Source organism: Oncorhynchus clarkii, chromosome 10 (genome assembly GCF_045791955.1).
Source record: "Oncorhynchus clarkii lewisi isolate Uvic-CL-2024 chromosome 10, UVic_Ocla_1.0, whole genome shotgun sequence".
Taxonomy (NCBI): domain Eukaryota; kingdom Metazoa; phylum Chordata; class Actinopteri; order Salmoniformes; family Salmonidae; genus Oncorhynchus; species Oncorhynchus clarkii.
Window position 1 is genome coordinate 51,813,530 of NC_092156.1, and position 27,966 is coordinate 51,841,495.

The following is a 27,966-nucleotide window of genomic DNA, read 5'->3' on the forward strand; positions in this document are numbered from 1 at the left end:
ACCCATAAGGTCCATCAGGATAGATTTTCCTTTCTGAAAACCTTTGAAAAACGTCCAAAAGTTTGGGGTCACTTAAAAATGTCCTTGTTTTTGAAATATATATATTTTTAACTTCTTGATTCTACTTGAGACGCATATGTCTCAAGTAGGCACCTGGAAATGCAAATGCGCTACGCTAAATGCTAAATGTACTCGTTAAAACTCAAACCTTGATCAAAATTCACAAGCAGGGTATTGAATTAAAGCTACACTCGTTGTGAACCTAGCCAACAAGTCAGATTTTTAAAATGCTTTTCGGCGAAAGCATGAGAAGCTATTATCTGATAGCATGCAACACCTCAAAATGCCTGAATGCGACGTAAACAAAGACTTTGCTTATCCGGCGCAACACAAAACGCAGAAATAAAATATAAAACATTCATTACCTTTGACGAGCTTCTTTCTTGGCACTCCTATATGCCCCATAAACATCACTATTGGGTCTTTTTTTCGTTTAAATCGGTCCATATATACCCAAAATAGCTTTCTATGGAAGCTGTGTCATTCAGAAAAAAACATCGTTTTTAAACGCTGCGTCATTTTTTTAAATTAAAAAAGTAGACGATAAACTTTCACAAAACACTTCGAAATCCTTTTGTAATCCAACTTTAGGTATTAGTAAACGTTTATAATCTATCAAAATGATTACAGGGCGATGTATATTCAATAGCTCCTCGTCTGCAAATCAATGGCTGCCATTGTCCACATTCACAGCATCCTGGTGGAGACTGGAAGAAACGGAATCCAGATAGTTGGATTTTCCAACAAAAAATTCAATTGAAAATGACGACAATGGCGACACCGTGTGGAATTTGTATGAATTGCATGCAGGTCGATATTAAATTTTGTCCTCTTTTAACAACCCATGAAAGTGACTTATGGAAATTATTTTTAGCTTTCAGAGAGCAGTTTTTCTTGCGTTTTTCAATGAAACACACGATCTGTTATAGTCACAGCCGTGATTTAACCAGTTTTAGAAACTTCAGAGTGTTTTCTATCCACACATACTAATCATATGCATATACTATATTCCTGGCATGAGTAGCAGGACGCTGAAAAGTTGCGCGATTTTTAACAGAATGTTCGAAAAAGGAGGGGGTAGAAGTTTAATGTCCATTAAAATAACATCACATTGGTCAGAAATACAGTGTAGACATTTAACATTGTAAATGACTATTGTAGCTGGAAACGGATGATTTGTTATGGAATATCTACATAGGCGTACAGAGGCCCATTATCAGCAACCATCACTCCTGTGTTCCAATTACACATTGTGTTAGCCAATCCAAGTTCATCATTTAAAAGGCTAATTGATCATTAGAAAACCCTTTTGCAATTATGTTAGCACAGCTGAAAACTGTTGTTCTGATTAAAGAAGCAAAAAACTGTCCTTCTTTAGACTAGTTGAGTATCTGGAGCATCAGCATTTGTGGTTTTGATTACAGGCTCAAAATGGCCAGAAACAAAGTACTTTCTTCTGAAACTCTATTCTCGTTCTGAGAAATGAAGGCTATTCCATGCGAGAAATTGCCAAGAAACTGAAGATCTCGTACAACGCTGTGTATTTAAGGGCCTCCCTTCACAGAACAGTGCAAACTGGCTCTAACCAGAATAGAAAAGGGAGTGGGAGGCCCTGGTACAAAACTGAGCAAGAGGACAAGTATATTAGAGTGTCTAGTTTGAGAAACAGACGCCACACAAGTCCTCAACTGGCAGCTTCATTAAACAGTACCCGCAAAACATCAGTCTCAATGTCAACAGTGAAGAGGCGACTCCGGGATGCTGGCCTTTTAGACAGAGTTGCAAAGAAAAAGCCATATCCCAGACTGGCCAATAAACATAAAATATTAAGATGGGCAAAAGAACACTGGACAGAGGAACTCTGCCTAGAATGCCAGCATCCCGGAGTCACCTCTTCACTGTTGATGTTGAGACTGGTGTTTTGTGGGTACTACTTAATGAAGCTGAAAGACATATGGGAGTCCCTAAAGAGTTTGAGAAAATAACGTTGATGTATTCAAAGATGGCCACCAGTAGATGGGTGGAATGTTATTCATATTTTTTATTATTATTAATCATTATTTCAAAAAGCCCTATAATTAATAAATATTACTTTTAAAAACCTGCCGAAAATCTGGTGTTTCTAAGTTAAAGGGTTTTGTTATATTTCAGTCTTCTGTGATGTATATTAAGTGTAATATTTGGATGTAATTTATTTCTATATCTAACACGGTACATGGTCTTCCTTTTTTAAGCCCATAACCATGTGTGAGGTGTCAACTTTTGTTTCAACGTAGTTTTGTTTAAGACTTCCAAGAAACACTCTGTGTGACCCTGATTTGCCAACTGCTGTAAAAGGTATACTTAGTTTGAGAAAAGCTAAGCAATTGGTCAAAAGATGCCGGAGTAAAAAAAAAGTATTCTGATTTTACGTGTCCATTTAAGCTACTGTAAATCCACTCCACAGTGGCCTATCAAGTTTGTCATCGCTATCATGGACGTATTGATATTTCAAAAAACAAGGAAACTATTAACAACTCATTCTTTGCATGTCTAACACTAATGCTCAAAGATCATCTGCAATCATCTTATTCTCATGAAACATGTCAGATTCACTCCAGATTTTGTATTTAGACTCATTAAAACAGTTTAATGGTCTTCAATAGATGCTGCATTCAAATATGGTCGCAGAAAATACTTTAAAATCTTCTCATGAACCAAAAGTCACATTGTCTCCAGATGTGGTATTCAAAAAGTATTCAAAAAGTGATGAGCGGTGCCTGGTTTCTCCGGACGTGACGCTTGTCATTCAGGCCAAAGAGTTCAATCTCGGTTTCATTAGACCAGATAATCATTTTTCTCATGGTCTGATAGTCCATCAGGTGCCTTTTGTTTATTCATTCAATATTTTATACTTTCACATTTATTTGATAAGAAAAAATATATATAAAATGCAACATGCAATAATTTCAAAGATTTTACTGAATTACAGTTCATAATAAGGAAAACAGTCCATTTAAATAAATTCATTAGGCCCTAATCTCTGGATTTCACATGACTGGGAATAAAGATATGTGACTCGTTTTAGGAAACTAGGCGTATGTTGCAGGTGAGCCATTTGAACGTAAACTTTTTTTATTATCAAAATGCGTTTTTGGCAGAAATGCCTTCTGGAGCACACTTTCAACAGACTTGCATGCCATCTATAAATATGAATACAATTGTTAAATTACGAGCCTAGTTGGTTTAGCCACAGAAAAAAGACAGCAACCTTCCCTGCTAGCCATGATTGTCTGAGATAATGAGTGGGCTGGACATGCCGAGAGATGAGTTCGGATTGGTCTGCCATATAGAACGCGTCTGTCTATTTGAGCTGGTCAGTATGTGTAGGTAATCCTGTCTAATGCAGCTTTTTTTAAATCATCACTTAGTAGAACTGCATACGTGTTGCTCTCCAACACTTATGCAGAGGACCTTATGCAGGTCCTCTCTTTCTGGAAGACCAAGTTTTGAAATCAGTAAAATTAGAGTATGATAGCTAAGGAGATGGAGAAAACCCCTGTCTCCGGATTACATCTTCAATCTAAGGGCAACCATGGCATCTGTGACAGGGAGAGGAGTCCATCCATGATGTATACGTGTAAGATAGCTACATTTTTAGACATTACACATTTCTAATTTTGACAAAGTTGTTTTCATTTCAAGTTAGTGTACTGTTAGCTAGCTAGCTAACATTATATGTCTGATCTAACTATTTGTATCTCAGAGCCATTTGCTTTGCTAGTTATAGCCTAATGTCAGCTAGTTAACGTTGAACCTGGTTGGTTAGCTACCTGTAGATAAATGCAGGGTAGTATTGTCATGAGTTAGGATTATGGTTCATTGTTTACCTAGATAGGTAGCTACATGTCTTAACAAAAGATTACCATTTAAATAGAATATCACTGTGACAACTGTTGATAGACGTAGCTGGTAAATTCACTCTGGCTATCTACGCCGATCTCAGAGCACTCTTGTTTGAGTGTGCCAGAGCGCAGAATAACTGACGAATTTACAAATGCTCAACACCCGTTGCCAGCAGCACAGTTGCACTCACCAATGCTCTGGATAACATAAAAACAGCCTAAACATCTCTGCTAGGGCGAGTAAAATGGTCAGTGAATGGTTCTCTTACGCTAGCCAGTTAGCTTGAGTGCCTGACTGTTGTTGTTAGGACAGAACAGAACACTCAATCAACCCTTAAAGAGAAGGGTGGTGCTAAAGATTAAGAGGGTGTGAACAATGCTGAATGGGTGTAGACAAAGAAGAGCTCTCCAATAGGTACCAAAACACTCAAAGGCCATTTTCTCAAAAGTGAAGTTACAAGTTTATCAACTTTCAAAGCAGGATTACTTTCCCGTTGTTCCTCAACTGCAGTGTATGGCATACCATTTTGTAGCTCTGTGTGTCTGCTTTTATTCAATGTAAGAAAAAAAAAACATTTCACATATGCATCTGTTGGTCACAGATACCTTAATAAAAGGTAGGGGCGTGGATCAGAAAACCCGTCGGTATCTGGGGTGACCACCATTTTCCTCATGCAACGCGACACATCTCCTTCGCATAGAGTTGATCAGGATGATTGTGGCCTGTGGTATACACTGACTGAACCACCGGATTCATCAATACATACATAGATGATGTGATACCGATGGTGTCTTTCAAAACTTACTGAATTAAAAACCTTAGATTGATTGCAGCCTTGTCAGGAAACTGAAGTAGAGAGATGCTGCTTATAAACACGTCAAGGTGACCAGGGAGAACTGTATGGTTAAACAGTACAAATACGACCTACGCAGATTGCTCAAGATTGCAAGACACAGGTATAGACACAGAAGACACCGGACACGAGGCGTGTGTGGCTTCTAAAGATCACGGATTACAAAAAGAAAGCCAGTCACGTCGCATCCTACCGGACGAGCTAAACACCTTTTGTTTTCACGCTTCGAGCGTAAAACCTCTGAGCTGCAGAGGAGAGCCCCATAGGATAACAAGGGCTACGTGCTTATGGTCTCCGCAGAGGACATACAGTGGGGAGAACAAGTATTTGATAACCTGCAAAATCGGCAGTGTTTCTTACTTACAAAGCATGTAGAGGTCTGTAATTTTTATTATAGGTACACTTCAACTGTGAGAGACGGAATCTAAAACAAAAATTCAGAAAATCACATTGTATGATTTTTAAGTAATTAATTAGCATTTTATTGCATGACATAAGTATTTGATACATCAGAAAAGCAGAACTTTATATTTGGTATAGAAACCTTTCTATTGGGTTCAGGTCTGGAGACTGGCTAGGCCACTCCAGGACCTTGAGATGCTTCTTACGGAGCCACTCCTTAGTTGTGATTTTCTGGATTTTTGTTTCAGATTCTGTCTCTCACAGTTGAAGTGTACCTATGATAAAAATTACAGACCTCTACATGCTTTGTAAGTAGGAAAACCTGCAGAATCGGCAGTGTATCAAATACTTGTTCTCCCCACTGTATGTAAGTCATTCAAGCGTGTTGACCCTCGCAAGGCTGCCGGCCCAGACGGCATCCGTAGCCGCACCCCTCATAGCATTTGCAGACCGGCTGGCTGTTTTGTTTTTGAACATTTTCAATCTCAGGCCGTTATCCTCACCTACTTCATGATGTCCACTATCATCTCCGTGCCCAAGAAAGGTAAAGTTACTGAACTGAATTGACTACCGACCGGTAGCACTCCCTTCATCATGTAGTGCTTTGAGAGATTAGTAAAAGACCACATCACCTCTTCCCTCCCCAACACACTCAACCCTCTCCAATTTGCTTACCACACCAACATATCCACAACGCAATTGCCATTGCACTGCCCTCACCCACCTGGACAAAATGAATGCATATGTGAGGACGTTGTTTGATTACAGCTCAGCCTTCAATACCATAGTGCCCTCTAAGCTAACAACAAAGTCCACGGCCCTGGAACTGAACTCCTCCCTATGCCACTAAGTCCTGGACTTCCTGATGGGTCATCCATCCCCAGGTGGTGATGGTAGGCAACATTACCTCCTCAACACCGATCCTCAACACGGGGACCCCACAAGGGTGCGTCTTGGTGAAGAAGGCCCAACAGCGACTCCTCAACCTCAGGAAGCTGTAGAAATTTGGCCTGTCACCGAGAGCCGACAGTGTTCTACAGGAGCACCATCATGACAGCCTGGTAGGGCAACTCCATCACTGCTGACCGCAAGGCTCTACAGAGGGTGGTACGCTCAGCCGAACGCAACATTTGGTGCACACCGCCTGCCCTTCAGGACACTGACATCACTAGTGTTACAGGAAGGCCAAAAAGAGCATAAAGTACCCGAGCCACAGCCTGTTCTTCCCGCTTCCATCACTCAGACGCATACAGTATATGAGCATCATAAATAAATAATAAAAGGTAAAAAATAATAATAATCATCATGGCAAAAACTGTCAGACTGGCCAATAGCTTCTACCCCCAGACCATCAGGCTGCTGAATACTAGGCAGCTACCTACCCCTCCTGCTGCACCTTGTATGGACATATACCCTGCGCACATGGACATTTATCATTGTTACAGTTGTAAATATGTATATGTCATTATTTTTATTACTCGATTGGTTAGACGAGCCAATTGCTGAGGACTTTGTTTTGTACAACGCCCCTCATTTTGACATCACCACAAACGACTTCAATGACGACAGTCTCAGACAGAAATATGTAGCGATCATTGAGCAGCAGAATAACTCAGTTTGAGTCATGAGGCAACATCCGTTTGCCCTGGCATATGGAGTGCTTACTCAACCCCCCCCATAGCTACGCGGTGTGCAGTGAAGGATTTTGATTAGACAGTGACTCGACCCTCCAGTTTATATAACTTTGCATAGCTCTCGGATTTCACTTTGCCTTCAATAATAGCTATGACCATATAATTTCAATAAATCAAAAACATGGCATGACAAATATTTACCCTCACCATGAGGTTAAGCTAGTGTAGAGCAGCATCTACTGTACTTTCCCCCCACTATTATCAATCACTTTGAATCCCAACACTGTGCACAAAAAAACATTGAAAAGGTCAATACTATCATCCTCAGTCATTTGTTTAATACAATGAGACTACATTCATATATCCTGAGTCATTACAATGAAACTTTTCTTATTTAAATCATCTAAAATCCATTATTACCGCACCTGATGCTATATGGTTGAACAACCGAGTCATTAAAGATTGGCCTACTCCTCATGTGAGAGAAGTGACAGTCACAGTTACAGCTTTGTTCTTGAGAGAGTGGGAGTCTCTACAGGGGGAATTTATAGAGCGAGATCCTTCCTGAGGATGTCCAGGGTGTCACTTTGTGTTTGCGTCCCTGTCCTAAGGCCCACGGGTCTCTGGGTAACTACAGTGCCTTCAGAAAGTATTCACACCCTGTGACGGTTCTCATTTCCGTCACCATCTATTTGAGATTTTCACGAATTACAAGTTACTATTTATTTGTTTATTGAGCAACGGTGTGTGTAATGTGCAACAGAGTGCCATATGAGGGAGGTGTTGGGAGCCGGGGGAAGACAAAACAGTGGGCACACAGCAAGCTGTAACATAAACAAACAAACAAACACCACATTTTAGTGATCTCTGGTCCATTGTTAAAATGATCCCCTTATATTGTTAAGAGTCGTTATGTTGTGCTCTTTCTGTATTTGAATGTCTGTTAGCTAACTGCATTTGTTTTCAGAACCTGAGCCGTGTACTTAGCTTGATGTGCATTCCATTTGCTTCGTCTCATCCTGGGTGTTGTAAAGGAAGTGATGGCACATTCAGCCCCTTTTTATGAAAGGGTTCCCACCACTGTTGATCATGTGAATTTCTAGAAGTAATTGATAGTCATGACGTTTGATATTATTTGGCAAAGTTCTATAACTGTTAATTAATTAAGGATAATGAGGTAACATGTAAATTGGTGAATATTGAAGTTAATGGATATGTTGGCTTGTTCCACAGTCATGGTATAAAGAACCTGGCAGACACTTAAGAAATCCTGCTACGCCCTCCGATGGACCATCAAACCAGCAAAGCATCAATACAGGATTAAGATTGAATCCTACTACTCCGGCTCTATCACGGATTACAAAGGGAAACCCAGCCACAAGATGCCCAATGACACAAGCCTACCAGATGAGCTAAATGCCTTCTATGATCACTTTGAGGCAAGCAACACTGAACCATGTGTGAGAGCACCGGCTGTTCCAGATGACTGTGTGATCACACTCTCCATAGCCGAAGAAAGACATTTAAAACAGGTTAACAGTCACAAGACGGAATACCAGGATGCGTACTTAGAGAATGCGCTGACCAGATGGAAAGTGGTGTCACTGACATTTTCAACCTCGCCCTGTAGCACTCACATCTGTAGCCATGAAATACTTTGAAAGGCTGGTCATGGCTCACATCAGCACCATCATCCCAAACAACCTGTAACTACTTCAATTTGCATATCGCCCCAATAGATCCACAGATGACGCAATCTCTATTGCATTCCACACTTCCCTTTCCCACTTGGAAAAAAGGAACACCTTCGTGAGAATGCTGTTCTTTAACTACAGTTCAGCGTTCAACGCCACAGTGCCCTCAAAGCTCAACACTAAGCTAAGGTCCCTGGGACTGAACACCTCCCTCTGAAACTGAATCCTGGACTTCCTGATGGCCCGCCCCCAGGTGGTGAGGGAAGGCAACAACACATCCACCACGCTGACCCTCAACACGGGGGCCCCTCAGGGGTGCTTGCTTAGTCCCCTCTTGTACTCCATGTTCACAACACGACGCCAACACCAACATTAACTTTGTCAACAACACAACGCAGGTAGGCCTGATCACCGACACCAATGAGACAGCCTATAGGGAGGAGGTCCTGGCAGTGTGGTGCTAGGACAACAAAAACTCTCCCTCAACGTCAGTAAGACAAAGGAGCTGATCACCGAGCACACCTCCATTCACATTGATGGGGCTGTATTAGAGTGGGTTGAGCGCTTCAAGTTCCTCAGTGTCCACATCACCAAGGATCTATCATGGTCCAAACACACCAACACAGTCATGAAGAGGGCACGACAATGCCTCACCCCCCTCAGGAGGTTGAAAAGATTTGGCATGGGTCCTCAGATTCTCATAAAGCTCTGCAGATGCACCCCCGAGAGCATCTTTACTGGCTACATCACCGCTTGGTATGGCAACTGCTTGGCATCTGACCGCAAGGCACTACAGAGCGTAGTGAGTACGGCCCAGTACATCACTGGGGCTGGGCTCCCTGCCATCCATTACCTCTATACCAGGCGGTGTCAGAGGAAGACTCCAGCCACGCAAGCCACAGACTGTTTTCTCTGCTACTGCACGGCAAGCGGTACCAAGTCTGGAACCAACAGGACCCTGAATAGCTTCTACACCTAAGCCATAAGACTTCTAAACAAGACTGCTAAATAGCTATTCAAATGGATACCTACATTTACCCATTTTTTTAAACTAACTCTGTTGCACTGACTCTATGTACACACACTGGACTCTACCCACACACACTTAAATGACAGCCAAACACACATAACATGAACACACATGTATACTGACGCCACACACACACACACACATTTTCACACACGCTGCTGCTAGTCACTTTACCCATACCTACAGTGGGGCAAAAAAGTATTTAGTCAGCCACCAATTGTGCAAGCTCTCCCACTTAAAAAGATGAGAGAGGCCTGTAAAAAAATTCAGAAAATCACATTGTAGGATTTTTAATTAATTTATTTGCAAATTATGGTGGAAAATAAGTATTTGGGCAATAACAAAAGTTTCTCAATACTTTGTTATATACCCTTTGTTGGCAATGACAGAGGTCAAACGTTTTCTGTAAGTCTTCACAAGGTTTTCACACACTGTTGCTGGTATTTTGGCCCATTCCTCCATGCAGATCTCCTCTAGAGCAGTGATGTTTTGGGGCTGTTGCTGGGCAACACGGATTTTCAACTCCCTCCGAAGATTTTCTATGGGGTTGAGATCTGGAGACTGGCTAGGCCACTCCAGGACCTTGAAATGCTTCTTACGAAGCCACTCCTTCGTTGCCCGGGCGGTGTGTTTGGGATCATTGTCATGCTGAAAGACCCAGCCACGTTTCATATTCAATGCCCTTGCTGATGGAAGGAGGTTTTCACTCAAAATCTCACGATACATGGCCCCATTCATTCTTTCCTTTACACGGATCAGTCGTCCTGGTCCCTTTGCAGAAAAACAGCCCCAAAGCATGATGTTTCCACCCCCATGTTTCACAGTAGGTATGGTGTTCTTTGGATGCAACTCAGCATTCTTTGTCCTCCAAACACGACGAGTTAAGTTTTTACCAAAAAGTTATATTTTGGTTTCATCTGACCATATGACATTCTCCCAATCTTATGACATTCTAGCAAACTTCAGACGGGCCTGGACATGTACTGGCTTAAGCGGAGGGACACGTCTAGCACTGCAGGATTTGAGTCCCTGGCGGCGTAGTGTGTTACTGATGGTAGGTTTTGTTACTTTGGTCTCAGCTCTCTGCAGGTCATTCACTAGGTCCCCCCGTGTGGTTCTGGGATTTTTGCTCACCGCTCTTGTGATCATTTTGACCCCACGGGGTGAGATCTTGCGTGGAGCCCCAGATCGAGGGAGATTATCAGTGGTCTTGTATGTCTTCCATTTCCTAATAAATTGCTCCCACCGTTGATTTCTTCAAACCAAGCTGCTTACCTATTGCAGATTCACTCTTTCCAGCCTGGTGCAGGTCTTCAATTTTGTTTCTGGTGGCCTTTGACAGCTCGTTGGTCTTGGCCATAGTGGAGTTTGGAATGTGACTGTTTGAGGTTGTGGACAGGTGTCTTTTATACTGATAACAAGTTCAATCAGGTGCCATTAATACAGGTAACAAGTGGAGGACAGAGGAGCCTCTTGAAGAAGAAGTTACAGGTCTGTGAGAGCCAGAAATCTTGCTTGTTTGTAGGTGACCAAATACTTATTTTCCACCATAATTTGCAAATAAATTCATTAAAAATCCTACAATGTGATTTTCTGGATTTTTTTGCCTCATTTTGTCTGTCATAGTTGAAGTGTACCTATGATGAAAATTACAGGCCTCTCTCATCTTTTTAAGTGGGATAACTTGCACAATTGGTGGCTGACTAAATACTTTTTTGCCCCACTGTATGTCAAGGGGTATGAATACTTTGTGAAAGCACTAAATTATTCTACTATGGGGTTGTTAGATTTTTCTATTCATTACTCGTTTTGTTTGCAGAGTAAATTTAAATATGGACTGTTCTAGCATCTTTAAAAAATGCACCTAGGCAGACATATTTCTTCATGCTCTATATTTTTTTGTGATGGCATAATGATTTTTGCTGAGGTGCAGCGCCAAAGCTAAATGACTGCAATGGAAACACAATCTGGCATACAACAACATATTTCCCGCTCCCGCTGGAGTGGAATTGCCCACATGGCATACTGCAGTCGGCAAATCACATGTTTCAATGGATACGCTACTACCCATGACTCATACTGCGTGTTTTACATGTTAAATTAAGTTATATTTTTGTGCAGCATTAAATCCGAGAGGATTCCCAGATCTCCCACACAAAACCATCTACTGGTGTTGGAAAATGAAGATAAATGTTTTTGAAGGAAGCTTTTTGAAGGACGCCATTTGTTGTCCAACAAAGCCCCGGTCACAGAAAGAGAGAGAGAACCTTGGTCTTGAGATAATCATCAGGCTATTTATAATTGCAGATCCCCCCCCAGCCACCCATCAGCAGACAGTCTTCTTTCCTTTCCTCCAGATGCACAGTGATGCACACAGTGAGGCTGTAACCTGCTCTTCCCAAACTGACCCACCACCTGTAGTGTAGAGACCACTCAGACAATGGGATGACATTACTGATGATGCAGATGCCAACCAAGCCTTCTCCTACAGCAGTGTCACACCAGCTTGCTCCGAGTACCTTCTTGGCCCTGCTCAGCATAAAGCCTTGCTATATAAAACTCAAGTCTTTCTTCAAATAGGGTTACTATTTTATACTCGTTCTTACTATTCAAATGACGTCACCATTTTGTTTGTCAACATGTCACTAAATGTTTCGGAACCCGGCAATAACACTTCTTCTACTCATAGGCCTTAATCTCTGGCTGAGTAACATCACACAGACAATGCCACAGCTCCTCAATCTCTCATCAAAGGACTTCCAAAATTCTCTCCCAAGGTGGAAGCAGTGAAGCTGTTGCATCACACACTAGTAAACAACTACATCAGAAGAGAGGACCCTCATGTGCATTTTCTACATACGCAGTATCAAAGAGGTCAGTGTGTGTTTGTGTGTGTGTGTGTGCTTAATTGCTTTAGCATTCTCATGTATAAGTGAAGCTGGAGCCACTATGTTAGTGTTTGTAAGCATCTGCTCTCTCTCTCTGTGTGCATTAGTCTGGAGCATTACGCTGTGGAATGAGTTCGCCGGTCAGAGCTGTGTCTGTCTGATGTGCGTTGTGTTTTAAATTAAAATCTATATGACCCGCCATCATATGGGCTACCCACCATGTGGATAGGAGCATGTGTTGGTACATTAGCCAGAGGCGTGTACTTATGTTTTTGTACAGTACTAGTCAATAGAGGTGATTATAATTGTAATTACACAGCACCATGTGTAATTGTGTGTGTGTGCGTCCTCCCAGAGGACGTCCTTCTGTTGACATCCGAGTCACACGTAACCAGCTGTGCTGAGGCCTTATGCCAAATCCCTGGATTACAGAGCACGAGAGAGACGGGAAAGCTTCTTAGTTTACCCTGTTGATCATCATCATTTAACTGGACACACACACACACTTCTGCATTCCTCCTCTCCAGTCTTTCTCCCATTCACATAGGCATATGCACTCCTGTGATCCGTCTCCATCAGCAGCACACCAGTGGTAATCGGACTAAAATGGCACTGTGGAATTGTGTTTGCAGAACCAATTAACACGAATGACAATATCCTGATCCAGCATCTTCAGGAGAGTGGGGGTACACCCGTGTCCGTCACACCAAATTTTGTGTGGGTATCGACGCCAAAGTCTGTGTGTGGAAATGGAACACATCCATCACATAGTATCAGACACTTGGATGCCCAGACCCGCACGGCGCAGACATACACACACTCGTGTGTCCCTGGCTTCCTCACCTACAGTGCATTTAGAAAGTATTCAGACCCCTTGATTTTTTTCCCACGTTGTTCCATTACAGCCTTATTCTAAAATTATTTAAAATTCATTGTTTTCCTCATCGATCTACACACAATACCCCATAATGACACAGTGAAAACAGGTAAAAAACAGAAATACCTTATTTACATAAGTATTCAGACCCTTCGCTATGAGACGTAAAATTGAGCTCAGGTGCATCCTGTTTCCATTGATCATCATTGAGATGTTTCTACAACTTGATTGGAGTCCACCTGTAAATCCACCTGGTAAATTCAATTGATTGTACATGATTTGGAAAGGCACACCTGTTTATATAAGATCCCACAGTTGACAGTGTACTGCATGTCAGCGCAAAAACCAAGCAGTGATGTCGAAGGAATTGTCCAAGGAGCTCAGAGACAGGATTGTGTCGAGGCACAGATCTGGGGAAGGGTACCAAAACATGTCTGCAGCATTGAAGGTCCCCAAGAACACAGTGGCCCCCATCATTCTTAAATGGAAGAAGTTTGGAACCCCCAAGACTCTTCCTAGAGCTGGCCGCCCGGCCATACTGTACAATCGGAAGAGAAGGCCCTTGGTCAGGGAGTTGACCAAGAACCCGATGGTCACTCTGACAGAGCTCCAGAGTTCCTCTGTGGAGATGGGATAACTTTCCAGAAGGACAACCATCTCAACCATCAACCATCTCAAATAAATCAGGCCTTTATGGTAGTGGCCAGAAGGAAGCCACTTCTCAGTAAAAAAAACTTGACTTCAGAAATAGGTTCAGACTGAACATTACTCACTCAGTTTTGAGTAAGATAGTATTTCCAGGTTCTGCTGTGTTTCTTATGCAGGTTTTGTTTGTTAGAAGTTTTTTTCTTGATAATCCTTGGTAGTAAGGATTCCCCACAGATCTGGGGAAGGGTACCAAAACATTAATGCAGCATTTTTTAATTTTATTTTAACCTTTATTTAACTAGTCAAGTCAGTTAAGAACAAATTCTTATTTACAATGACGGCCTAGGAACAGTAGGTTAACTGCCTTGTTCGAACGACCGATTTTTACCTTGTCAGCTCAGGGATTCGATCTAGCAACTTTTCAGTTACTGGCCCAATGCTCTAACCACTAGGCTACCTGCCGCCCACTTGGAATTTGCCAAAAGTCACCTAAAGGACTCTGACCATGAGAAATAAGATTCTCTGGTCTGATGAAACCAAGATTGAACTCTTTGACCTGAATGCCAAGCGTCAAACCTGGTACCATCCCTACAGTGAAGCATGGCGGTGCAGCATCATGCTGTGGGATGTTTTTCAGAGGCAGGGACTGGGAGACTAGTCAGGATCGAAGGAAAGATGAACGGAGCAAAGTACTGAGAGATCCTTTTATTTATTTTAATTTTTACCCCTTTGTCTCCACAATTTAGTGATATTCAATTGGTAGTTACAGTATTGTCCCATCATTGCAACACCCGTACAAACTCGGGAGAGGCGAAGGTCGAGAGTCATGTGTCCTCCGAAACACAACCCTGACAAGACGCACTGCTTCTTGACACACTCTCGTTCAACCCGGAAGCCAGCCGCACCAATGTGTTGGAAGAAACACTGTACAACTGGCAACCGAAGTCAGTGTGCATCCGCTCCGGCCCACCACAAGGAGTCGTTAGAGGGCGATGGGACAAGGACATCCCGGCCAGCCAAACCCTCCCCTAACCCGGATGACGCTGGGAAAATTGTGCGCTGCCTCATGGGTCTCCCGGTCGCGGCTGGCTGCGACACAGCCTGGGATCAAACCCGGGTCTGTAGTGACAGCTCAAGCATTGGGATGCAGTGCCTTAGACCGTTGCGCCACTCGGGAGGCCTACAGAGAGATCCTTGATGAAAACCTGCTCCAGAGAGCTCAGGACCTCAGACTGAGGTGAAGGTTAACCTTCCAACGGGACAATGACCCTAAGCACACAGCCAAGACAACGCAGGAGTGGCTTCGGGACAAGTCTCTGAATGTCCTTGAGTGGCCCAGCCAGAGCCCAAACATCTCTGGAGAAACGTGAAAATAGCTGTGCAGCGACGCTCTCCATTCAACCTGACAGAGCTTGAGAGGATCTGTGGCGAAGAATGGGAGAAACTCCCCAAATACAGGTGTGCCAAGCTTTTACCATCATACCCAAGAAGACGAGGCTGTAATCGCTGCCAAAGGTGCTTCAACAAAGTACTGAGTAAAGGGTCTGAATACTTATAGAAATGTTATATTTCAGTGTTTTATTTTTAATACATTTGCAAAAAATTCGAAAAAAATGTTTTTGCTTTGTCATTATGAGGTATTGTGTGTGGATTAATGAGAAATAAACAACAATTTAATCCATTTTAGAATAAGAATGTAATGTAAAAAATGTGGAAAAAGTCCAGATGTATGAATACTTTCCGAATGCAAGCTCTTAGCCTCAAAGTGGCTGCGTGTTTGGGCCATGGTTTCAGCATGACAGCCTAGTTCCAAGCAAAGACGGACTTGGGTGTACACTCAGGATAAGGCTATGGTAGCCTCAGTTGATTCCATGCTCCCTGCACGACACGTGGGAATGAGACCTGGGAGTTTGGTAATGCAAGACTAATAAGGCCATGGGACTCTACCGTGTGATGTCAGGTGGTGACATACTGTATGCCTAGAGTGTAAGGATTTAAGTGTATCAGAAGGCAAAGACAGACATGACATACTCATAAATAAGTAAGATACAACTTTTCTAATTTCTATTACAAAATATAGCCTTTAGTGGATTATCACATATCTGATGATGCTGTGTAGGATATGGTAATGGTAATCTTGGTGGTAATTTTAAACTTGAATAGCCATGTCTTCATAGCACAACAAGTATTCTATAACAACATCAGTGGATGGTGCCAGAGCAGCACTTTAGGATAATGTAATAAAATTACTCAGGTTTCTCCATCCCGACGTAACGACCATGTCATGACACTGATGCCTCTATTCCTCCTGCATATTTTGCCCGATGCAGAAACATAATCGTGACAGTGCACAGGTCAGTGTGAACGTGAGTCACAGTCGCAGACACCATGGTTTGGGACTGTTGCCAAGGTATCTGTTACTGAGTGTCCAGGGCAACATGCCTGGCAGGTGCCTGTGTGTGAGGAGCGGAGAGCTTGATGACGGTGACATGGCTCGCCCCTTGGTTAAGGCTGTTACGGTGACCATTTTACCGCCACGAGTCATGAAGGCAGTCAAATTCCATGTGAGCGTTTAGTCATGGTAATTAGGCTTCTCCAAGCTCTGATGCTGCTGATGGTCATTAGTAGCCTACCAAACCTGCTAACTGCCTGGTACTCCGTGTAATCGGTGCTGTACCGCTGTAACTCTGCGTGATTGATTTAGACTATAGACATGTACTACGGAGATCTTGAGAAAAAAAACAATACACTAATATTGCAGGTAGCCATGACAGCCTTTATAATAGAACGCTTGTGACCACACACACACTAGAGGTTGACCGATTAATCGGAATGGCCGATTTCAAGTTTTCATAACAATCGGAAATCGGTATTTTTGGGCGCAGATTTAAAAAAAAAATGTTTTTACACCTTTATTTAATCTTTATTTAGCTAGGCAAGTCAGTTAAGAACACATTCTTATTTTAGGAACGGTGGGTTAACTGCCTCGTTCAGGGGCAGAAAGAGATGTTCACCTTTTCAGCTCGGGGGATCCAATCTTGCAACCTTACAGTGAACTAGTCCAACGCAATAACGACCTGCCTCTTTCTCGTTGCACTCCACAAGGAGACTGCCTGTTACGCAAATGCAGTAAGCCAAGGTAAGTTGCCAGCTAGCATTAAACTTATCTTATAAAAATCAATCAATCATAATCACTAGTTAACTACACATGGTTGATGATATTACTAGATATTATCTAGCGTGTCCTGTGTTGCATATAATCTGACTGTGCATACAAGCATACAAGTATCTAAGTATCTGACTGAGCGTTGGTAGGCAGAAGCAGGTGCGTAAACATTCATTCAAACAGCACTTGTGTGTGTTTTGCCAGCAGTTCTTCGTTGTGAGTCAAGCATTGCGCTGTTTATGATTTCAAACCTATCAACTCCCGAGATGAGGCTGGTGTGACCGAAGTGAAATGGCTGGCTAGTTAGCGCGCGCTAATAGCTTTTCAAACATCACTCGCTCTGAGCCTTAGAGTGGTTGTTCCCCTTGCTCTGCATGGGTAACGCTGCTTCGATGTGGTGGCTGTTGTCGTTGTGTTGCTGGTTCGAGCGAGGAGAGGGACGGAGGCTACACTGTTACTGGCAATACTAAAGTGCCTATAAGAACATCCAATAGTCAAAGGTTAATGAAATACAAATGGTATAGAGGGAAATAGTCCTATAATAACTACAACCTAAAACTTCTTACCTGGGAATATTGAAGACTTATGATAAAAGGAACCACCAGCTTTCATATGTTCTCATGTTCTGAGCAAGGAACTGAAATGTTAGCTTTCTTACATAGCACATATTGCACTTTTACGTTCTTCTCCAACACTTTGTTTTTGCATTATTTAAACCAAATTGAAGATGTTTCATTATCTACTTGAGGCTAAATTGATTGTATTGATGTATTATATTAAGTTAAAATAAGTGTTCATTCAGTATTGTTGTAATTGTCATTATTACAAATACATTTTTGTATATATATATATATATATATATATATATATATATACAGTGCCTTGCGAAAGTATTCGGCCCCCTTGAACTTTGCGACCTTTTGCCACATTTCAGGCTTCAAACAAAGATATAAAACTGTATTTTTTGTGAAGAATCAACAACAAGTGGGACACAATCATGAAGTGGAACGACATTTATTGGATATTTCAAACTTTTTTAACAAATCAAAACTGAAAAATTGGGCGTGTAAAATTATTCAGCCCCTTTACTTTCAGTGCAGCAAACTCTCTCCAGAAGTTCAGTGAGGATCTCTGAATGATCCAATGTTGACCTAAATGACTAATGATGATAAATACAATCCACCTGTGTGTAATCAAGTCTCCGTATAAATGCACCTGCACTGTGATAGTCTCAGAGGTCCGTTAAAAGCGCAGAGAGCATCATGAAGAACAAGGAACACACCAGGCAGGTCCGAGATACTGTTGTGAAGAAGTTTAAAGCCGGATTTGGATACAAAAATATTTCCCAAGCTTTAAACATCCCAAGGAGCACTGTGCAAGCGATAATATTGAAATGGAAGGAGTATCAGACCACTGCAAATCTACCACGACCTGGCCGTCCCTCTAAACTTTCAGCTCATACAAGGAGAAGACTGATCAGAGATGCAGCCAAGAGGCCCATGATCACTCTGGATGAACTGCAGAGATCTACAGCTGAGGTGGGAGACTCTGTCCATAGGACAACAATCAGTCGTATATTGCACAAATCTGGCCTTTATGGAAGAGTGGCAAGAAGAAAGCCATTTCTTAAAGATATCCATAAAAAGTGTTGTTTAAAGTTTGCCACAAGCCACCTGGGAGACACACCAAACATGTGGAAGAAGGTGCTCTGGTCAGATGAAACCAAAATTTAACTTTTTGGCAACAATGCAAAACGTTATGTTTGGCGTAAAAGCAACACAGCTCATCACTCTGAACACACCATCCCCACTGTCAAACATGGTGGTGGCAGCATCATGGTTTGGGCCTGCTTTTCTTCAGCAGGGACAGGGAAGATGGTTAAAATTGATGGGAAGATGGATGGAGCCAAATACAGGACCATTCTGGAAGAAAACCTGATGGAGTCTGCAAAAGACCTGAGACTGGGACGGAGATTTGTCTTCCAACAAGACAATGATCCAAAACATAAAGCAAAATCTACAATGGAATGGTTCAAAAATAAACATCCAGGTGTTAGAATGGCCAAGTCAAAGTCCAGACCTGAATCCAATCGAGAATCTGTGGAAAGAACTGAAAACTGCTGTTCACAAATGCTCTCCATCCAACCTCACTGAGCTCGAGCTGTTTTGCAAGGAGGAATGGGAAAAAATTTCAGTCTCTCGATGTGCAAAACTGATAGAGACATACCCCAAGCGACTTACAGCTGTAATCGCAGCAAAAGGTGGCACAACAAAGTATTAACTTAAGGGGGCTGAATAATTTTGCACGCCCAATTTTTCAGTTTTTGATTTGTTAAAAAAGTTTGAAATATCCAATAAATGTCATTCCACTTCATGATTGTGTCCCACTTGTTGTTGATTCTTCACAAAAAAAATACAGTTTTATATCTTTATGTTTGAAGCCTGAAATGTGGCAAAAGGTCGCAAAGTTCAAGGGGGCTGAATACTTTCGCAAGGCACTGTGTATATATATATATACATATATATACATATATATATATATATATATATATATATATATATATATATATATACACACACACACACACACAGTGGGGCAAAAAAGTATTTAGTCAGCCACCAATTGTGCAAGTTCTCCCACTTAAAAAGATGAGACCTGTAATTTTCATCATAGGTACACTTCAACTATGACAGACAAAATGAGAAGAAAAAAAATCCAGAAAATCACATTGTAGGATTTTTTATGAATTTATTTGCAAATTATGGTGGAAAAATAAGTATTTGGTCACCTATAAACAAGCAAGATTTCTGGCTCTCACAGACCTGTAACTTCTTCTTTAAGAGGCTCCTCTGTCCTCCACTCGTTCGTTACCTGTATTAATGGCACCTGTTTGAACTTGTTATCAGTATAAAAGACACCTGTCCACAACCTCAAACAGTCACACTCCAAACTCCACTATGGCCAAGACCAAAGAACTGTCAAAGGACACCAGAAACAAAATTGTAGACCTGCATCAGGCTGGGAAGACTGAATCTGCAATAGGTAAGCAGCTTGGTTTGAAGAAATCAACTGTGGGAGCAATTATTAGGAAATGGAAGACATACAAGACCACTGATAATCTCCCTCGATCTGGGGCTCCACGCAAGATCTCACCCCGTGGGGTCAAAATGATCACAAGAGCGGTGAGCAAAAATCCCAGAACCACACGGGGGGACCTAGTGAATGACCTGCAGAGAGCTAGGACCCAAGTAACAAAACCTACCATCAGTAACACACTACGCCACCAGGGACTCAAATCCTGCAGTGCCAGACGTGTCCCCCTGCTTAAGCCAGTACATGTCCAGGCCCATCTGAAGTTTGCTAGAGAGCATTTGGATGATCAAGAAGAAGATTGGGAGAATGTCATATGGTCAGATGAAACCAAAATATAACTTTTTGGTAAAAACTCAACTTGTCGTGTTTGGAGGACAAAGAATGTTGAGTTGCATCCACAGAACACCATACCTACTGTGAAGCATGGTGGTGGAAACATCATGCTTTGGGGCTGTTTTTCTGCAAAGGGACCAGGATGACTGATCCGTGATCCGTTTTGAGCGAAAACCTCCTTCCATCAGCAAGGGCATTGAAGATGAAACGTGGCTGGGTCTTTCAGCATGACAATGATCCCAAACACACTGCCCGGGCAATGAATGAGTGGCTTCGTAAGAAGCATTTCAAGGTCCTGGAGTGGCCTAGCCAGTCTCCAGATCTCAACCCCATAGAAAATCTTTGGAGGGAGTTGAAAGTCCATGTTGCCCAGCAACAGCCCCAAAACATCACTGCTCTAGAGGAGATCTGCATGGAGGAATGGACCAAAATACCAGCAACAGTGTGTGAAAACCTTGTGAAGACTAACAGAAAACGTTTGACCTCTGTCATTGCCAACAAAGGGTATATAACAAAGTATTGAAATAAACTTTTGTTATTGACCAAATACTTATTTTCCATCATCGTTTGCAAATAAATTCATAAAATATCCTACAATGTGATTTTCTGGATTTTTTTCTGTAGTGTACCTATGATGAAAATTACAGGCCTCTCTCATCTTTTTAAGTGGGAGAACTTGCACAATTGGTAGCTGACTAAATACTTTTTTGCCCCACTGTGTGTGTGTGTGTGTGTATATGTGTATATATATATATATATTATTATTTAAATAAAATTATAAATCGGCATCGGCTTTTTTGGTCCTCCAATAATCGGTATCGGTGTTGAAAAATCATAATCGGTCGACCTCTAACACACACGTCTAAATATTTCACTTTGGAAAAAAACATCTTAATTAAGTAGAAATAGAATGAAACAAACAGGTATTCTATTTTTGCTCTATTATAGTGGCCACTATAGCAGACATCGATCAAGTGCACAAGGCTACATGTGTGCAAAAATAACGTTCACTGAGTCAAAAAATGCAATAATCCCCCAAGACTCACATGTGTTACTGTCAAGTTCAAAACAACAAAAGCAATATCTTTGGGCAAACCTGCACATTATTACATTGTACACTTTTTGCCTGTGGAATCTGTTCTACAATGTGCCAGCAGAGCATTATACCCTTTGTTGGAATAATTGATCTCTTTCAGGCAGAGAGTACACCTGGCATACCCCTTTTTATCCACTGTATTGAAAAAGTGAGAAAGATGGAAAGTGGCATCCAGCCTATTTTGGATTCAAAACAACACATTTTCGCCGAAAGGTGACTAGTTTGCATCCCTGGGACATTCGCACTTATTGCTGTGTGCACATTGCTGCGCTTATAATGTGAAGAAATAGCCTAATAGTTTATGAACATTTTAAGCTAAACGTTCTCACTTGTTGAGTCAGGCTCATTGCTTAAAATAGTTTTTTTTTATTGCTAGTGTTGTATTAATTTGGGATCTATCGCATCCTACAACAGTTCCGGACTATGTTTGGAATATTTATTTTTCCCACAGAATAGGTCAACTTTTGTACTATGGGGGATAGTAGATTGACATAAACTAGTGCTTTTGCTGTTTGTTAGGCCTACTCATCTTCTTGGCTGACGAAAAGTAAATGTGGACAGTTCTTCCAATATCTTCAATATGCGTCTTGGAATTGGATAAGGATAATCAAGATTTCATAATTATTGGCACTCCTCATTTAGTACTTAGTGCAACCACCTCTGGCAAGGATAACGGCATGGAGTCAGGTTTAATGTTTGACAAGGAACACATTTGGAGGGATTTTGGATCATTCCTCTATGCAGATCCTTTCAAGACCTTCACATTCTTGGGTTTGCGCTTATCAACTGCCCTCTTCAAGTCAGCCCACAGGTTTAGGATTGGATTGAGGTCCGGCGACTAAGATGACCATGGCAGAACATTGGTTCTGTGACAACAAAATCATTTCTGTGTGGATCTTGAGGTATGTTTTGGGTCATTGTCTTGTTGGAAAGTCCACCTACGGCCAAGTCACAGCCTTCTGGCAGAGGCAACCTGATTGTCAGCCAAAATTGCCTGATACTTGGTGGAATTCATTATGCCATTAATCTTAACCAGTGCCCATGGACCTCTGGAATTAAAACAGCCCCAAAACATCACTGACCCAACACCATATTTCACCGTGGGTATGGGATGCCTCTCCTTGTATGCATCTGTTTCAATGCCAAACATTCCAATGCTGTATCTGACCAAAACGTTCAATTTTGGAGAGCACCTTCTTCTAGTCATAATTTAAATGACGTCTGGCAAACTCCAAGCGCTTGCGTCTGTGTCTTGGGGTCAGAAAGGGCTTTCTTCTGGCAACCCTTCCAAAGAGCCTGTGGTTGTGGAGGTGGCATCTGATGGTGCTTTTTGAAACCTGGTGACCCCAAGACGCCACCAAGGCCTGCAATTATTTCACAGTGATTCTTGGGGATTTTGTTGCTTCTTTTACCATCCTCCTCCCTATCCTCGGGGGCAAAATGCATTTCAGTCCTCTACCCGTGAGGTTTTCAACTGTTCCGTATCTTTTGAATTTTTTTATAATTGCTCTGACAGTGCTCAGTGGTATATTCAATTGTTTGTGGATATTCTTGTAGCCACTACCAGATTACTAAAGGTATATGACCATCTGTATCTTTTGAACTGCCATTTGTTTTCTTCATGGTGTTGGATGACAAAGGGATATTTGTATTTTGTATTTATTATGGATCCCTATTAGATCAGGGCCTAACATACTTTTCCTGGGGTCTAGCAAAATTAAGGCAGTTTATACAATTTTAATAACATTACAATACATTCACAGATGTCATAACATACTGTGTGTGCCCTCAGGCCCCTACTCCACCACTACCACATATCTACAGTACTAAATCCATGTGTATGTATAATGCGTATGTCATTGTGTGTGTGTATGCATGTGTCTGTGTTTGTGTTGCTTCACAGTCCCCGCTGTTCTATAAGGCGTTTTTTAAATCTGTTTTTTAAAATCAAATTTTACTGCTTGCGTCAGTTACTTGATGTGGAATAGAGTTACATGTAGTCATGGCTGTGTGCCAGTAGTTTAGACAGACAGCTCGGTGCATTCAACACCTCTCATAAATAAAAGTAGTGATGAAGTCAATCTCTCCTCCACTTTCAGCCAGGAGAGATTGACACGCATATTATTAATATTAGCCAGCGTGTTACCTCATTTTTATACACTAGTGAAACAGGAAGTGATGTAACGGCTCAATATAGTTCCTTAAGACTTAGATAAACTTAAATAAGTGGAATTTAATTCCTGATTTAATTTTGGTAGTTGTTATTTACAATAATCTTTAAGGATGCCATTAATTGTGAAACCTTGATTTGGAGGACATTGATTTTTTATTAAATCAATAAATAATTTTGGTGGGTTCCATTGAAACATTAATAAAGTACAGTATTTCTCACATGTTAGTATTTTGAGTTTCTCTATAATTATATGGTTTATATTTTGTGCATTGCCAGTCAGGGGTGCCAGTAATTTGAGCCCACTGTCGCATAGCCAGATCAGGGCCTAACATAAGGACAACTAAGAGTATGCTATTCTGTTCTTCTGAAATAGACTACATTTTCTTAATATCATGTTTCTTTAGACCCGTCTAAAATAAATGATGGATTTATTGTGATGGTATAGGCTACATTACATGGATTTATTTGACTTTTTAAAATGTAGATGTTCCAAAGGTCTGCATCAGTGGCTTGTAGGCTATGCATAGAAGACAGGAGATGCTAAATGTTTTTATGTTAATCAATTACTGCGAGACTAGCAGATATTTGCTTGACAATCACCGGCTGACAAAATGGCATGACCGCAACAGCCCTACCATTGGTTATCTAACACTTGTCATACTGTAGCAGCACAACCCTTCCGGCTAGTTTTTCAGGTCAGGTGTATTTGAAGATGAGGGGAGCTGGTAAGGAGGAACCAAAGACCTCTTACTAAGACACAGGCATGTGACCACCTCATGCTAAACACCACAGGTTCATTGTGGAGCTGTGTTTTGCCTTCAAATACAGTAGGTTATAGGTTAAAATGTAGGTTAATGTACATACAGTCCATTAAGTCGAGTAAGAGTCTGTTGTTGGGCCTAGCAAAATGAGGGGGGTGAACACTGTTATTGGATGATTGTGTGAGGTCGACATAAGGCTTTAGTCGGTGAAGGATACAATGACATTCCTTCTACAACCAACCTACTCACAGATGTAAAATTTACCAGAGACTTTGATGTGCTTGGGGTGCCCAGTTGCCCACACAAAATACTTGTTGGCCTAATCCAAGATACCACACAGATTACACCAATGAGAGTTGATTGCGGGTTTTTTCGTAACGCAGAGGAAATAGCAACATTAGGTGCCTCTATCAGCTTTGGCAGTTAGCCAGAGTACAAATTAAACACCACATGGGTAAACAGCTTTTTTCTGATGCGGTCTTGTCTTTGTCTTCTCCTGGCGCATTTATTTGCAGACTGACTGAAATGTAAGCAAAAAATGATGTAACCGTGTTCTTAACCCCCTGACAACGGGGAGGCTATATCTGGGTTGCTGAACAAGCACTAGTATTTAATTCGCTAGGCAGAGGGGTGGAAACGGTGTGCAAAAGCATTTAACTTAACAAGCCTTCTGTTCTCTATAAAACACCCATTTGACCCTCTTTGATTAGAAAGAGAGCTTGTTGAAGGAATATAGCAGTGTGGAATATATGAAGTGATACATTCTACAAGAATGCTGTTGGACCATGCCTCAACATTATAATTGCATCTGATCAATTGCACCAGGATGTTATTGTTGGCTGCATTGACGTAACACACAAACTGGATTTTCCTCTATGTCTTCCTGGACTAGACTTACAGGGTTTTGTTGACGCTCTGGTCTTTGTACAGTACCATCTTTGGGTCTACAATAGCCTTTGTAGGTCAGAACAAGAGGATAGCTCTGAGCAGTGTCCCCTTTCACCCTAGGGAGTTGCAGTTCGACTACCTTTAAACTAACACACATACACACACAAAAACGCGCATGGAAGCACGTACATAGGCGCACGCACACGGCACACACATTTTGAGCTGACTGGTGGTAGTTTGAGCCCCTTTAAACTTTAACACGCACACAGTCTTACACATGCACTCACCCACACACATACAGATCGTGGTCGAAGGTGCCCACTAGGGCTGTAGACGGAGCAGTGGGATTTGATACAGGCACATCAAACGTAGAGTTTGAATAAAGTAAGTACATTAACAGTCTGGTGTCCACCGCAAACACAGGACTTACAACAGTAGGAGGTAGACTGTCTCTTTGTGACTGGCAGCATGACAGGGAGAAATGAAAGGGTTTTCTAGGCTCGGACTTTGTACTGAAAGTGGATGTGCATTACCCAGTAATAGAGAAGATAGAGTTTGTGTATTGGCATCCATTTGAGTGCATACATTCATCAGAGAGAGTGGCTGCTTATTTCAGCCCTTTCCTTGATACCACCATCTCTATGTTGCCATACAGGTGAAAAGGGATAGTTATTGATTATATAACACATGGTCGGCATTCCAAATGGCACCCTATTCACTACATAGTGCACTACTTTTGACCTGAGCGCTATGGGCCCCGGACAAAAATAGTGCACCATGTAGGGAATATGGTGCCATTTGGGACACAGATGAACGTTCATACTTTGGGCTTTGTGGGATTGTCTCAAACCCACAGAAATAAGTTGAACATATTATAACACATCTCTATGGTCTCACCACTCACATGTGGATTGATTCAGTGTGGTTACACAATAACTGATCTCTCTTGCCTGCTTATCGTGACACTCAAACTCCCACACAAAACTCCAACAATGAGAAGCACTGCCCGCCTCCCTGCCTGCTGCCTGGAATGATGGAGATACCACTGCCTACACATACTTACAGCACACAGACACACATTATGGCACAATGTTTTCAGATTTCAACATTGCAACTGCTGCTGTGTTGCTTGACAGTTAATGTCAAAACAAGCAATCTGTAACAGGCTAATTATATATTGGGTTTTGATGCTCAATGCTCTTATCGACACGTCTAATGAATTAGTCAATCCTGCCATAGAACGGCCAGGAGCAACAACAAAAATAACTTACCCCATGTCGGCAGGCTTGTTCATTGAGAACTTTGACCCAAGCCCTCTGCCAATGTTCCCGGAAAGACTTGAAGGAGAACAGTGATGTGAGCAGACCCTTCACCCCGGCCTCGGACGCTGCTCCTCCTCGATCCCGTCCGAGCCAGAGCTTGAGCAGGGTGCCCCACACACCCCCAGCCTGAGTCCGGTGGGAGAGGGTGATAGGTGAAAGTAGCCTGGATGTGGCACCCCAGCCCTGGGTGAGTGACTTGAGGCTCGTCGGGTGTAGTACATCCAGGGAGTACTGGACAAGCCAGGCCAACACGATGAGTAGGGAGGCCAGGAAAAGACCCATCAGGCACAGCCAGTTTATGTACCAGAGCATCTCCATCATCATCTAGGGCTTCTCATATCATCAGACTGGAGGATTAAGTTTGGGTCTTCTTTTGTATGCCTATAGGGGTGGAGGGCCAGAGAACAGTCATTCATGAGTCATTTAGGTTTACATATTTCAAGAGCATATTTATTAATAATGTATTAAGAAATATTCAAGAAAGATTGGACGAATTTGGTTGGTTATTTGAAATTAACCTGAATAGATCTAGCCATGACAAGAATCACAAGTTAGATTTGTAAATTAATGACAACTGTAATTACAACTGTGTGTTACTAAAATGCTGTGCACTTATGGCAGTATAGGCTGTAGTCACATGCAAAACGCTGCATGTGTGTTTGCAGGCACATTGCGTCGTCATATCAAAAGGTTGCCATATTTAGTAGCACAACATGCATTACGTAACTCTACAGTAGAATAAACCATGCACAAATAAAACAAATGCTGGTGCTATATTGTTGCTCTTGATTGAAGAGTGAGTGTATCCTATTGCAATAGCCTTTAAAATAGTAAAACACGGAATTAGCCTACAGTGTAATTCACGAAAGGTCGGATCTGACAGCGCCACCATTTAAGTCAGTGGAGGCATCGACAGCAAGAAATCAGTAACCGCGGGATACATTGTGTCCGTCATCCGAATGTGCTTCTGTTGTCATGATCAGCGGTTGTGCCGTTTCCCGATCAATGTGCAACTGCTATTTATATCCTCAATAAGTTGCATGATTGGATATCAACTATTTTATAGCCTGCATGCCTCCGATCATCCGATCCAGTACAAATTCGGCAATGGTACGCTATTGCGCAGTAACTGATGAACTGTCAAGTCGCACAAACAGCGCGTG

At 41.9% G+C, this 27,966-nt stretch overlaps 1 protein-coding gene across 2 annotated transcripts in view; it reads right to left on the reverse strand.

Annotated features, from left to right (window-relative positions):
* The window catches only part of LOC139418754 (c2cd2 like), a 47,130-nt gene extending 19,164 nt beyond the window's left edge, over positions 1 to 27,966 (reverse strand). Inside the window, exons 1-2 of one of the 2 annotated variants that reach the window (XM_071168429.1) lie at positions 27,656 to 27,966; positions 26,753 to 27,184 (exon numbers count right to left, since the gene is read on the reverse strand). In XM_071168429.1, the coding sequence (XP_071024530.1) occupies positions 26,753 to 27,127 (375 nt within the window). In that variant the 5' untranslated portion in view covers positions 27,128 to 27,184; positions 27,656 to 27,966. The remainder of the gene's footprint in view (positions 1 to 26,752; positions 27,185 to 27,655) is intronic. The other variant, XM_071168428.1, reaches the window with a different exon arrangement.